The sequence below is a fragment of the Apis cerana genome, linkage group LG11, assembly GCF_029169275.1.
Source record: "Apis cerana isolate GH-2021 linkage group LG11, AcerK_1.0, whole genome shotgun sequence".
NCBI lineage: Eukaryota > Metazoa > Arthropoda > Insecta > Hymenoptera > Apidae > Apis > Apis cerana.
Genome location: NC_083862.1, coordinates 6,811,975 through 6,827,292, shown reverse-complemented (window position 1 = coordinate 6,827,292; position 15,318 = coordinate 6,811,975). Strand labels below are relative to the sequence as shown.

The following is a 15,318-nucleotide window of genomic DNA, read 5'->3' as shown; positions in this document are numbered from 1 at the left end:
AATCGGTACCTTCGTTAACAAAGAAATTAGCAAAATATTGTGCAATTATAGTGGAATCTTTCCCATGCGGAATATTTTTCTTTTTAATCCATTCATATAAATTTTTCTCAGGATGAAATTGCAAAGCGTAAAAAGGTAAAGTAACGTGTTCTAATGAAGAAATAAATCGAATTTTAGTCGAATCATTATTTAAAGACAATATCCTAAATTTGTCTTCTATACCAACATCGTTCAAATTCTGAAAAAATCAAGGTTATAGATTTCAAAATACTATCTGATAAATATAATTTACTTTTGTCGTAACACAATATCGATGATAATTTCCTGTCACGTTTTTAGTTTTTAATATATCTATAACATTAGATGAAGTATTGCGAAACATTCTACTATTCCGAAAATCTGAAATATATAAAGAAATATGTTTTTCTTCATAAAAAAAAATTATTATTAAAAATATATAAAGATAATAAACCTTTTGTGAATTCTAATGGAAGTGGTTGATTCATACTATTACAATGTGTTCTGTGTTCAACGCGATTAGCAGCAACATATGTTAACAATTCAAATCCCAAACATATCCCAAAAAGTGGAAAATAATCACCATTTTTATTCATCTTTTCCGCAATGCTGAAAAAATGATTGTAAAAAATATTAAAAAAATTTTTAATACTGCAAATTAAACAATTTGAATCAATAGATAAATACATATATATATAATCTTTTTTATAAATATGTAAGTGAAAAATTTCCAGTTTTATCTTAAGAAACAAATATTTTTACAAATATCTTTATTACTTATAAATCATATAGCCTGCATCTGCATATCCATTACTTTGATTAAAATACGTTGATCCACCAGGCCATAGAACTCTATAATAATAAAAATAATCATATCAATTCCGAGAAAATAGATTTGTCAAAAAACTATTTTTATGTCGATATACCTAAAATTTTTATCAATACACGAAAGTATTTTTTTATAATGTGTATTAGACTGATTAGATTGAATTTGTGTTAAATTTCGATTCGATGATTACTGATGATCGAAATAATTAAAATAATCTTGTTTTTAACTAATTTAAATAATAAGGATTTATTGAATAGTAATCTACAACTTAAAAAGTTGCTTTTTTTCAATTGATACAAGTTGAACTAGACAAAAATACGACGGTTAAGAAATGGCTGTCTATATACATTTTAAAAGCAGACCATCACACTATTTAATTATCTATATTATTGACAATACAAAAAAATATTTCAAATAAAAGTTTAATAATTTTAGCGAGCATACAATTTAATATAAGTAATTAATTTTTCTTGTAAAATATAGAGAACAATTTTGTTTTTTTTAAATTAAATTATATGTTTTTTCACACTATTCGTTAGAAACATTTACATTTTCTTTAAAAAAATATTTTAAGATTTTTATTGGCATAAAATTATTAATTCAAAAGATATTTTTATTTTTTGAACATCATATTTTTTTTAATTTTTAAAATTCAAATATAATTTAGTTCTTTAGTTTGGATTTAATTTATTTCTCAATGATTATTAATTCTTTCTATAAAAATTATTTCAAATTTTTAGATGTTGTATAATTTATATTTCAATAATTGGATACATAAACAGTTTTATTGAATTTCCACTAAGATCGTCTGATTTGATATGTTTAGACTTCTTTTTGTAGGAATATTTAAAAAATAAAAAATATATATAAAAGAATGTAAATTTCTTAAAATAAATAATTTGAAACAAATTATTGAGAAATATTAAAAAATTTCTATAGAAATATAATATATATTTCTATAACCAGATTGAAAGATATACATTAAAACATTAGACTTTAAAAAAATACGTAATATTCAAATCAAAATATCTTCTAAATTAATAATTTCATTCCATAAAGTTGTTTTTATAAGAAATATAATAAAAAATATATAATTCAATCAAAAAATAAAATTGTTCTTTTGTACATCTATTTACAAAAAATTAATTATGCCAAATTATATAGCCTCTAAAAAAATTAAACTTTTATTTCAGATATTTTTTTATATCATCAACAATATGGCAGGTATTCGAATGGATCGATTATATGCGAAATATAACTTATATATATTTTTATATATATTTAACAAAATATAAAAATACATTTTTTTTCTCACCCATTTATTTTACTTAAAAGTTCTTCGTAGTACGATTTATTCTTTCCGATCCTAAGAAAAAGCAAAAGAGATAATTTTAAATAAATTTTGCAATAAATTTATATCAATGTAAATAATATGTTTCTTAATGTATAAAATTACATTTATATATAAAATATCTGATAAAAGAAAAATTAATAGAAAAATCCTAAATAAATTCCAATAAATACTTATTTCTTATTCATAAATTAATAAATAAAGTAATATAACTTTGATATCATGTATTCTTCAGTTATTTAATTTATATATTAATATCAGATATTTATGATTAGAAATTATTTGTTATTATTAATTAATTATTTTTTATATGAAATAACTAACTTAATTAAGTTAATTAGTTATTCATTTCAATATTATTTATCTTATAAATTCTATATATCAATGTTATTAATAATAATATTAACAATAATAATTTGATTTATTAATCATTATTATATAATTATGTTATGATAATAATATTATTATAATAATATTATATTTAATTTTAGTTATTAATCTTATTAATAAATTTTATTAATTATTAAATCTTATTATTGAAAATAAAAAAATAAAATTAGAAAATTAAAAATAATAAACATTTAGATATTAAAATAAATACAAAAATATAAAATGTCATATACTTACCAAATTGGAACAACTCTCGCACCAGCTCCTTCAATAAATTTTACATATGATGCAGCAATATAACTATCATATTCTCCTGGATATTTTTTATTCAAACTGTAGCTTATTTCTTGCGATAAAATACCTTTTTGAAAACAGTTTAAAAAAAATTCATATAAATATCTTTAAATAAATTTACATAAATTTTTAAATCTATTTTATATTCAAATATCGTACGATAGATATAATTTTATCTTTATATATTCTTAAAATATAACATGATAATATAAAAAACTATTTGCAATAAGAAAAAAATGATATAATTAAAATAATATTAACAATCATTTAAAAATTATTATACATTAATGTAAAATCAATCTTACCAATTCCACATGAAAATAGATAACTATATACAGAATGTTTATCTATAGCTATTTGAAAACTTAAAAAATAATTTTTCGAACTAAATTAGACGAAAACCAAGAATAAAATCATTGTATTATCAGTTTTATATTTTTATTTAACAATTAAAAAACGGCGGAAATATTCATAAATGTAAGTAAATTTTTCTAAATGAATTAATAAAAGATAGCTCAAACTTCAAAAAACATAATAATTCTTAAAACCCACACAAGAATCAGTTTTGTCTCATACAAAATTATAAAAGAGAAAATTATGATATCGAAGAGTAACATAAAAGATATTTCAGCCATGTATTTTCTATATATTTCATATATTCTATATATATTTCATGTATTTCATATATTTATATTTCATAAATTAAATATGTGAAAAATATTTTTGAATATAATTTGAAGATTAACAGAAAACTGATCGTTCTATATTATGAAAAAAACTATTCAAAATAATTAGAAATTCTTAACAAAAAATTCAGAAAATATAAATGAAAAGATATATAATGACAGATTTATCAAATATGATTCAAATTATATTTTGTTGTTCCATTTTAATAGAAAAAATATTATTTACATATATAAATAATATTTCATAAAACTCAAATAAAATATCTATATGTGTAAATAATATTTTATGAAATTGTTTCAAATTCTTATTTATTTCATTGGTAAAAAATGAAATTTAATCAAGAAGTGAAAAAAACAAAAGAACAAAAAAAAATTCTTCTAAAAGAAAAATCTAAACATTTTTAGAAATTTAAAATATATTTTTTCGATAATTTTCTTTCATAATATTAACTTTCTTTTCACTGAATTTATTCTGAATTTCATTGAATTGCAACTGAAAATTTTTTTATTCTAATATTATTTATTCATATTCTAATAATATTTATTCATAGAAAATTATATTCGAAATTATACAATAAATAAAATAAATACTTCAAATAAAAACACTAATTTTCCAATATAAAATGATAATAGCAATAATAAGAAATATATAATAATATTGGTCGTGTTTATACATACAAATGCAAATAAAAACTTTAATAAAAAAATGAAATAATTTTAAAGTGATATATCTATGGTAAAAAATATAATAATCAAATCAAATTTAATTCTAGGAATGAATAATAATATACGATGTTGACAAAAATATTGAAAAAAATTACGATTTTACTTTCGTAAATATAACAAAAATCGATATTTTTTATTCATTTTTTTTCTAAAGATAAGCAATTTTTATGATTAAATTCAGATTTAGCACATGAAATTAATAATATACGTAAGAAATTTTTTTATTTTCAAGTAACAAGATTTTATTGATTTATTTTTTTCTTACATTATCGTTTTGTCTAATTATTTTTTATATAAACGAATTAAATTTATAAATAAAAATATTAATTTTGATTATTAAGCCTTTTCCTATATTATTAAGAAAAAATATATAAGCATATACATTGCACTAATTTTGAGAAATGTTAAAAACCATAAAATATATTATATACTATTATTTTGTTCAGGAGTATGTCATATAAAAATTAATGATAAATATATGCTTTACAAGAAATTTTTTAGAAAAAATACGAATCTGATTGATTTCGATGATACTAATATATTTAATAAAAATATTATATTTTTGTACTGACCAAAACATCTATAGATAAATATAACATCGCATATCAATAAAAAAGAAAATATCCCATTTCGAGAAACTTCTTATCAGTATTAGTTGTCTTCACAATCCACGTGTAAAAATTGTGTATTTATGTTATTTATTGTTCATCAAAGGTAGACATATTTTAAAAAATTAACTAATTAAAATTTCGAATAAAATTAAATTAATAATTAATTATTTTATTTCTGTTAATAACTGTTAAGTAATGTGGCATGGAACATATATATAGATCCTATAATGAATCTTTTTCTTGGGCTTTTTTTTATTCAATTTTCTGTATGTTCATCATATTTCCATAATTTTTAATTAAATAAATACTAATTAAATTTTTATAAAATAATATAATATAATATATAATAATATAATATATAATAAGAAACCACTTATTATTAAATCACTGTAATAATTTAGATATAGAAACCTTTTCGATAATTTTGAAAATGTGACATCTATATAAATGATATGTTTTTTCAATATATAATATGTCGGCACGTTAAAAAAAAAAAAGAATTTTATGGCTATATAATATCAAATTGGAAAAGCATCTTCATACTAGAACCAAGAAAACTTCTAGCAAAAAAATTTTTGACGACATTTTTATAAAATACAATATAAAATGATATGAAATACAGATCTCATAATTAGTGAATGATATCTAGCAATTTTTTATTATATTTCTCTAATAATTTTCTTTTTTTTTTTTTATTTAATTCTTGTTATTTCATGTTTGCATTTCACATATAATTCTTTTGAAGAAATCAAATTAAAAAAGTATATTATTTCATAATGTTAATTTATTATAAATATATGCAGAAATTTATCTAATGAATGAAAAAATATTAGTGACAAATTATTTACTTTTTCAATTTATAATTCAAAAGGAAAATATATTATTCTAGGATTAGTAAAGATTAGATTTTTAAAATTATTTATCTCTATAATATTATAGATTTTTATCTTATTTTTTTCTGATAGATTTGATAATAAATGTTATCATAACGATAAAATCTATTTTATATCAATAAATATGCTTTTTAAATAATTAAAACATGTAAATAGAAAAAATCAGCAAATTGAAAAATTAAACATTTACAATAATAAAAAAAATGTTTTTATTTTTGTTTATTGTCGTATTATTAAATTATTAAATATATTTCTAACAATAAATTCCTGTTAATTTAAAAAATCTTTGTTAATTTAAAAAATAATGAATTTGTTTTAATAGTTATGCTGTAGAGATAGATTTTTATTTGTGTTAAAATTTTGTATTTTATTAATTATGAATATAACTGATTATGAAAAAAATAGGTTATAAGATCTTTTCTAGAGCCAATAATAAAAAAATTTCAGAAATATTTGATATTTGACAGCATATTTATGATAAAAATAAAATTTTTTAAAACAGATATTTAAACAATATATTAAAAATAAAATAAATCTAAACTTATTATTAACTTAATTGCATATCCTAGCTTTTCTAATATAAAACGCAAACAATTATAATATTTAAATGTTAATTCATAAAATTTTGATATAAAAAAATAATATTATTTGACTATTAAAATTAAATTGTATTATATAATAAAATAATACTAAAATAATACAGGATATTTGGAATTTATCATTTGAAAATTTTGATTTTAAATTCTACTAACTCTACTCATTAAATAAATGTGTACAATTTAAAAATAAAAAAAAAAGCTAATTAAAAATTAAAAACAGTTGTTTTATAAACATAAAATAAATTCATTAGATCGGTGGTTCTTAAACTTTTCTTTATCATGGACATCCTAATAATTTTTCGTTATTGTGGATTAAAATTAAATATTAATATTAAAATTTAATATTCATTAAATACATAGAATTAATCTCAAAAGTTAATCAAAATAAAAACATAATATACATAAAATTTCTATTAGTAATTAAAATTGGCCATTTTACAGAGTGCATAGATTTATTGTGCCGCGCCAGATTTAACTTTTTGATTTTGTTCAATTCTGGTGACTCATCATCGCGGTGACGTATATATTAATACTACCGTCACAATATAAGTCTATGTATTTTATAAATATATATTTAATTAATATATTTAATTAATAACTAATTAATTAAACCAAAATGAAAATTTTTGAATGAAAAAAGTTATTTAAAATCATATCAAGACTTATTGGTTAAATCTTGTCAATTAACTTTTAAAATATTCACAATTCAAATTTAAAAAAAAAAATTATTTTAAATAAATAAAGCAACGAATAAATATCGTATATTCTCAATATAACTCAATATACTCAATATAACTCAATATAACTCAAGACTTTACGACCATTTAAAGATTCACAAACCACAAATTAAGAACCACTGACATTGATTATTATATATTTCATAACAACAAACAAATATTTTATAAAATTGCTGAAATCCTCCATTATTATCTTTTCTTATATATTCTTTTCTTATATATAAAGTTAGAATATTTAAGTTATGTATGAAATACATAAATAAATACTTGCCAATTATTGGTCGATTATTCAAAAATGTATTATCTTCAATTGAAAGAATAGAAATTCCTGAAACAGATCGCATTGCGATGTATATTGAAGTAATAAATTTAAATACCAATAGTATTAACATTATAGATGATAGATGCTTCTGAAAATAAATAACACCAGCGTGCACTATAAACGATACTAAAATGAGATTTTTTATTAGATTTTTATTAGATTAAATTGAAATTGTTATTTTTTATTTTCGTTATCGATACACATCAGATATACTAGATTCAAGTACAGCATGAAAAGAAAACACTCGGAAAAAATACAATCTAATTGATTTAATACAAAAAGATACACGTATTTATCGAAAGTCTCACATCTATTAATAAAATCATATGACGGAAGCAAGGAAACAAAATATGTACTCCTTATCAGTACGAGTGTCGTCATTCTATTTCTAAATGAATTCAAATTAATTCTCTGGAATTTTATTTATTTTATATCAAAATGAAAAATTAGATCATTTGCACACAATAAATATCATGCACATAAAAATGAATTATTATTATAATATAAAAATTTATGCAATATATAAACTATCAATATATATATATATATATAGTCAATACGTATATATGTTTCAAAAATATTGGAATATTCATAAATTGGAGATTCTTAAAATAATTCAAAACAACATTTTCTTTTGTAAAAACTTCTGTAACGATTTTATTAACGTTTATTATTAACAAAAAACATTAGCTAATCACAGAACGTGTAATTTAATCAAATCGCAACAATAGTATTGGTTATGTGCTGCTGATCAAGCACAAACAAGTGCAAATAACATATTTCTTACAAAGAAAATGTGTTGAATTAAATATTAATATTAATATTAAATAAATATTCTTATTGATAAAAAATTATATCGAATTATATCAATGAGCAATGAATAAATAAATAAATACAATTCAACACATTTTCTTCGAAATATATTGCCTGGATTTGTTCGTGCTCAATCAATAATGCATAGCCAACACTACTATTGCGGTTCAACTAGCTACATGTTCCGTGATTGGCCAATATTTTTTGTTAATAATTTTTTGTTAATAAAGTTTTTGTAAAAAAAAATATTTCTTAAAAATTTATCTTGGGAATCTCCAATTTATGTATATTCCAATATTTTTGGAATTATGTATATATACTAACATACTAATATACTAACATTAACATATATATACATATAACATATAACATATATATACATATATATATATGTGCTCATTGCTCGAAAGAAATCTTGCGAAATAGCAAAAGAGCAAAGAAGTCTTTCATCAAGACAATCTATGTCCTTGATGCTTTTGGAGAACTCCCTCTTTAGCTCCCTAATATCACATGCTATATAATAGGAAATTTTCTTTGAATAATTCAAAATAGTGAATCAAAAGATTCTATTGTATAAATAAGACAATAAATTTCATTTATTCAATTATATGAAATTAAGATCCATGTCATCTTTCAATAGATTTTATTGCTCCTCTTTGACAATTGAATTATTATATTAATATACATGTCCATATAAACAAATAGTATGCTAAAAAATGTATATGAAAATTGTTACTTTTCTTATACTTTGATCAATCAAATCTACATTTTTTCCGTGGGATTTCTTTTCATATGTATATACATATTAAATATGTGCAAAATATATATATATATAATTTTTTATATTTTTATATATATTATGTAATATTGGCAGCACCTTTATCTGTTTCATCATTTTTATTCACATCGAATTTTTGTTTATATAATTTTAAGATTTTTCGATATAATTGTTTTAAAGTATTATTATTTATTATAAATGTTACTTTTTTGGAATTTGTAAGTATTGACTGAAGAAAATTGACCGAATTTTTCATAACTATTACTTTTGAATTAAATCATTTATATATGTATTTTATTTGCATACTTTAACATATTTAAAATTGACACATTTTAATATTCATAATTTATGCATAATAATTCATTTTAAACAAATGAATGAAAATGAAATTTATATATATATATATATATATATATATATTCATTAAAAACTAATGTCATTTTTTTTTTCAATTATTCTGTCCAATAAATAAAAAAAAATAAAATCATGTGATCAAAATCTAGGGGGAATAAAATAACTTTGAAAATAAAAAAACTATTTTTCTAAATGTTAATATGTTAATATTTAAAATGTTAATACTATAAAATATTTATATTAGAATTCATATTATATAAAATTGTCAAATATATCTGTTAAATTCAAATATATTAAATCAAATATATTTATTGATATTAATCAAAATTTAGTGATAAAATTTAAATAGAAAATTATCACTGAATTATTCATAATTTATTACTAACTATTAGCTAATAATTAATATCGTAATATTTAAAATGTGATTTGTTTACTTATTTTTTTTATACGACACATTAAAAAAGTTATATATGCTTTATTTATATCAATCTCAAGTATCTTTAAAATTATTTTTTGTAACTAATCTTATAACTTTTTATAAAATTGAAAATATTTTAGATAAAATTTAATAAGATTTAAACAATACATAATTTGTAATTATTTTATAAGTATATCCTTATTTCTTAATAGAATTATATTTTAGTATATTAACTTTTTAATAATAATTTTTAAAATTATTTAATACAATTTATCTATATAAAAAACTATAATATAAAAGATATTTTAATTTCATTTAAAAATAATATATTCAAACTCAGAAATTATTATAATCATTATTATTGTAACGTATATAAATAAATTTTCCAATTATTAGATTGATATTATAGATAAAGATAAACATTTTGAATTTCTAACATTAAAAATAAAAATTTGATATTATTTTACTTTTATCAAAACATTTAAAAATGAAAAATGATTATTTATTAAGAAGAATATCATATATATATGTATATATGCTTATTTATTATTTGTACTCAAAATAATATAAGATATGAAATTTAAGAATAATATCTAAATTTATCTAAAAAAATACTTAGTAAGATCGAAATTAACCAAAGAAATTTAATAAATATTTAATATATTTATATATAAAAGATGTGAATTTTAAAAAAATATATAAATATATTATAAATTTTATGATAAATGATAAACTTTATAATAACTTTTAATATAAACAATAATTCTTTATGAAAAATGATGAATTATATTATTCATATTAATCTAATTAAAAATAAAAATATCTAAATACATAAATTAATTTATATATATATAAATGTTTAACTTTTATGCAAATTATTTTAAAATCAATATCAATAAATTCCAAGATATTTATAGAAATTGATATAAATAAAACACCTTGTATATAGCTTTGAAACTTGCGGAAAGTTGGAGAGTGAGAGTAATAGTATTGTGTTTTATGAGTGAAGTGATTTTGAACGTTTGTCCTCAGTGAAGCGGTTTTTATATAAAAACGCAGAGAGGAGTATTTAATTTTTAAAAATTATTTTTAACAAAAGATATAACTTAAAAATATAATTTCATTAACAAAAATGGTAAATTTTCTTAATAATTATTCTTCTATAATTATTTATTTTTTTATATATATATCTTATAGGTTAAGTTTCATACACGTGGTTATTTGATCATTTTAGTTAATGTAAAATATAATTATAAATAACAATAATTTTAGTTATTTATATTTATTTATAAATTAATATTATATTAATATTATATTTATAATATATAATAATTTTTTATTATATTTATAATATATAATATTATTGTTTATTTTTTTATATTTTTTTTTAGGGAGATGAAGTTAATCCTAAAGCATATCCTTTAGCAGATGCTACATTAACTGCTAAGATCTTAAATCTAGTACAACAAGCAATGAATTATAAACAATTAAGAAAAGGAGCTAATGAAGCAACAAAAACATTAAATCGCGGTCTATCAGAATTTATTGTAATGGCTGCAGATGCAGAACCTTTAGAAATTTTATTACATTTGCCATTATTATGTGAAGATAAGAATGTACCATATGTGTTTGTTAGAAGCAAACAAGCTCTAGGTCGTGCTTGTGGTGTATCTAGACCTGTTGTTGCTTGTTCTGTGACAGTTAATGAAGGTTCTCAATTAAAACCACAAATTCAAGCCATACAACAAGAAATTGAACGTCTTTTAGTTTAAATATTTTGTACCTGATTCAAAATCATTCTTTTTAAATATAATAACCAATTATTTTTATTTTTTAAATTTGTGAATAATTACAAATAATTAAATTTCATGTACTTTTCATACAATGAAATGTATAAGTTATCCTTATGAATAAAAAATTTAAGTAAATATATATTGATTTGTCTGTTTTATATATATATATATATATATTTATTTATTATACAATTTATAATGAATAGAATAAAAAAAGACAAATATATAATAATAATATATTTCATTATATCATAATTTTATAATATATTATAATTTTTATAATTCTTTTATATTTTTTGATTTTATTTTTATACATAATGCAAAAGAATGATTTATATAGATTTATAGTTATTAAAAAATATTTTAATAAGTTATTTTTGATAAAACATTAATGGTAACTTGTTTATTTATCTAAAATCTTATTCAAACTTTTAAATATATATATATATATATTTAGAATTTATTTTATTGGAAAGTAAATTTTTAATATTTAATTATACATAATTAATAATTAGTATTATAATTTACATTGATTTTAATAATATTTAATTCAAATTTGTTTAAATAATATTTTAGTCTTAAAATAATTAAAACTTTTTAGGATTTATTTTTTAAATTAATAAAACGCTTTATTATATATAAAAATAAGGAAAAGGATATAGGTTAAATTTTTAAAGATACAGAAAAATTAAAAATTATATAAATAAAAATATATTATTAAAAGTTAGAAAATATATGAAACAAAAAAATTAACAAGCCATAAATTGTTGATTAAAATAAGGTAAAACAATAGAAGTCCAATTACCGTGCCATCGGTTTTTTTGAAATTTGTGCAATTCTTCTCGAAATTTCTTATCTAATTTGTATTGAGTATTATTATTAGGAAAGTCTTCAAACCATGATATTAATTGTATTGCTAATTCTTTCTCATTTACAAAAATCATACTATTTTCATTGTGTCTAACAAGTTCTGATAAACTGAAAAATAGAAACCTATATAAAAAATTTGGTAATAAATATATTGGTAATAAATAAAATATAAATATTTATATATTCCTTTTTGAAATATATTATAAACTAAACAAAAATAACATAAAAATAAATTTATTTTTATTAAAAAGATATTGAAAACAATATTAATATTAATAAAGATTAAGATAAAAAAGACAAAATAAAAGTAAATATAAATAGATATCAAATAATCAAATTTAATATATTTTAAATGATACTAAATCTGCATGTAAATTAAAATTTATATTTATATAAATATAAATTATATTTATATTTTATATATATATATATATATCATACTAAATTATTTATAAAATATATCTATTTACCATTTAAAATTATATGCACAAACTGGTAATTCACAACCAAACATATCAATAACTTTCATTGGTAAGTCTAATCCACTAGATGATATATGAAGACAAATACCTAAATCTGCACTAGCTATAAACATGAATTATATTTTTTATGCACAAATATATATGAAAATAAATACAAAATTTAATTATATTTTAATACCTAACATTTTTGGATAATCTTCATTTTCAAGCCAAGGTGTTATTATTGTAATATGTTTCCAATTCTTTAATTTTATAATAGCTGTATAAAAATTTTTTAAAGGACCTTTACCAGTTATTATACAAATTAAATTAGGCAAATTATACAAATTTTGTACAATTGCATTTTCATATTCTATAATATAAAAGATTTAAAATATAATAAATAATTTGAAAATAAATAAATGACACATATATTAAAATATAACATACCTTGTAACGCATTTAATAATATTGAAAAATCTTCATCTTCTGTCCAACTTGTACTTGATATTATAAAACCTGGTCTTTTACAAGATAGTTTTATTTCATTTTTAATACATTCTGTAAATATAGTTGAGTTTTCTTTTAGTCCTTTGAATGTATCATATTTTTTACTTAATTTTAATAAAAATTCATGTTTTTCTTTTAATGATATAGGTTGAAATTCATTACTTGGACGATCATATAATACCTCTGCACTAAATAAAAGAAAAGTAATGAATTATAAATTCATATATATTCATAAAATTATATTTTTTTAAATTATAAATTCTACTCACATAATTTTCCACTTTAATTGTAAATCTTCTTTCATTGTTTGAGATACACAGAAATTATAATTTGCTTTAGAACCAAAATACATTTCAATTGCTTTTGCAAATCTTACAAGTAAATGGTCATCTTTTAAATTTAATGCCATAAGAGTATATGCATAATTATGCCAATCAATAATAAATTGTGAACCAACAATGATAGAATAAAACCAACAAATAGGAATTGTTGGTATTGAAGGTGGATTTTGTACCAATATATAATTTGATAATTTTTTACTAAATAAAAACCATAAAAGATTAAATGTTTGCCATATTGTTTTTATCACATAATAACATAAAGGAGATAATTCTGAAATATTTAAAAAAAATTATTTTTTTCAAAAACATTCAAATTTATGTTATATAACATAATCCTTTTTCAAATAAGAATTTTTAAGAATTATTATTTTAAAAAAAATAATTTGTAATTTACAATTTTCAATTTATACATGAAATAAAATATATAAACATTTATATTATGCTTTAAATAAAATAAATTATAAAATTCTCATAATAATGATATTAAGCACATACTATTTTCTATTTTTGGAAAGGGATAAAGATAATAAATATGTATACAAGGATTTTCTCTTATTTCTCTTAAAGGTATTGAACCAGGATAACCTATAATATCTACTGTAAAACCTTCTTTTGCAAATGATAATGCATGGTATTGCATTCTGGGGCTCCTGCCCAAATCTCCAAGAACAATGATACAAACATTTTTATGTATCCTATATATATTTAAATATAATTTTCTAATTATAAACAAAATTAGAAAAATAGCACAAAATAAATAAATATTCCACATTTTAAAGGGATATATTATTCAATGAGTTATTAATAGAAGTTAAAAGTGAAAGTATAGAAATCAAATCAAAATGACAAGTGCCATTGATTATTGGCTACTAATATCGGTATTTTTATGTATTCGCTTATATTATTTGATTCAAGTTAAACAACTATGATAAAAATTTTTATAGAAAGCGTAATAATGTTTTATTATATTATATACAAATAATATTATAATAATATTATTATGCAAATTATATGTTTAATGTGTTTAATTAATAAAAATTCATGATAAAATATTCACTTTAAAGAAATCGTAATTAAAAATAATATGAATTATCAATCAAAATATTATTAAAAAATTGATTTATTAAAATTTATTATAACAAAATAAGAAAACATCATATATAAAAATTTAATTGAAAATCTTAATTTATCTAATCGTATATATGTTTTCAAAAAATATTATATAAATATAAATAAAAATATAAATATTATTAAAGTTCAATATAAATTCAATTAAATCTAAATTACAATTTTTTTTAAAGTATAAAAATCAATTTAATTATTAAAAATTATTAAAAACGAATAAAGTATTTCAATATTTGATGAAATTAAAAAATCAAATAATAATTTCTTTCAGAACAAACATACAATATATAATATTAAACTTTTAAATTTAAACTATTAAATTTAGATTAAAATTACACATTTTTACATTCATGCATATTGACAATCACTATATATCAAACATCAACATGTTTTTATTTT

At 18.2% G+C, this 15,318-nt stretch overlaps 2 protein-coding genes across 2 annotated transcripts in view; one reads left to right on the top strand and one right to left on the bottom strand.

Annotated features, from left to right (window-relative positions):
- Positions 1 to 15,318, bottom strand: part of LOC108000117 (chitobiosyldiphosphodolichol beta-mannosyltransferase) — a 19,678-nt gene extending 4,360 nt beyond the window's left edge. Inside the window, exons 1-13 of the mRNA XM_062081622.1 lie at positions 14,290 to 15,318; positions 13,723 to 14,065; positions 13,394 to 13,641; positions 13,143 to 13,316; positions 12,953 to 13,067; positions 12,418 to 12,590; positions 7,406 to 7,462; positions 2,826 to 2,949; positions 2,163 to 2,213; positions 796 to 870; positions 473 to 627; positions 293 to 399; positions 10 to 238 (exon numbers count right to left, since the gene is read on the bottom strand). Coding sequence (XP_061937606.1) covers positions 10 to 238; positions 293 to 399; positions 473 to 627; positions 796 to 870; positions 2,163 to 2,213; positions 2,826 to 2,949; positions 7,406 to 7,462; positions 12,418 to 12,590; positions 12,953 to 13,067; positions 13,143 to 13,316; positions 13,394 to 13,641; positions 13,723 to 14,065; positions 14,290 to 14,566 — 2,128 coding nt within the window. The 5' untranslated portion in view covers positions 14,567 to 15,318. The remainder of the gene's footprint in view (positions 1 to 9; positions 239 to 292; positions 400 to 472; positions 628 to 795; positions 871 to 2,162; positions 2,214 to 2,825; positions 2,950 to 7,405; positions 7,463 to 12,417; positions 12,591 to 12,952; positions 13,068 to 13,142; positions 13,317 to 13,393; positions 13,642 to 13,722; positions 14,066 to 14,289) is intronic.
- On the top strand, positions 10,768 to 11,751 carry LOC108000118 (NHP2-like protein 1). Its single transcript, XM_017060297.3, has 2 exons — positions 10,768 to 10,954; positions 11,211 to 11,751. The coding sequence occupies exons 1-2, from the start codon at positions 10,952 to 10,954 to the stop codon at positions 11,589 to 11,591; spliced, it is 384 nt and encodes a 127-aa protein (XP_016915786.1). The 5' UTR covers positions 10,768 to 10,951; the 3' UTR covers positions 11,592 to 11,751.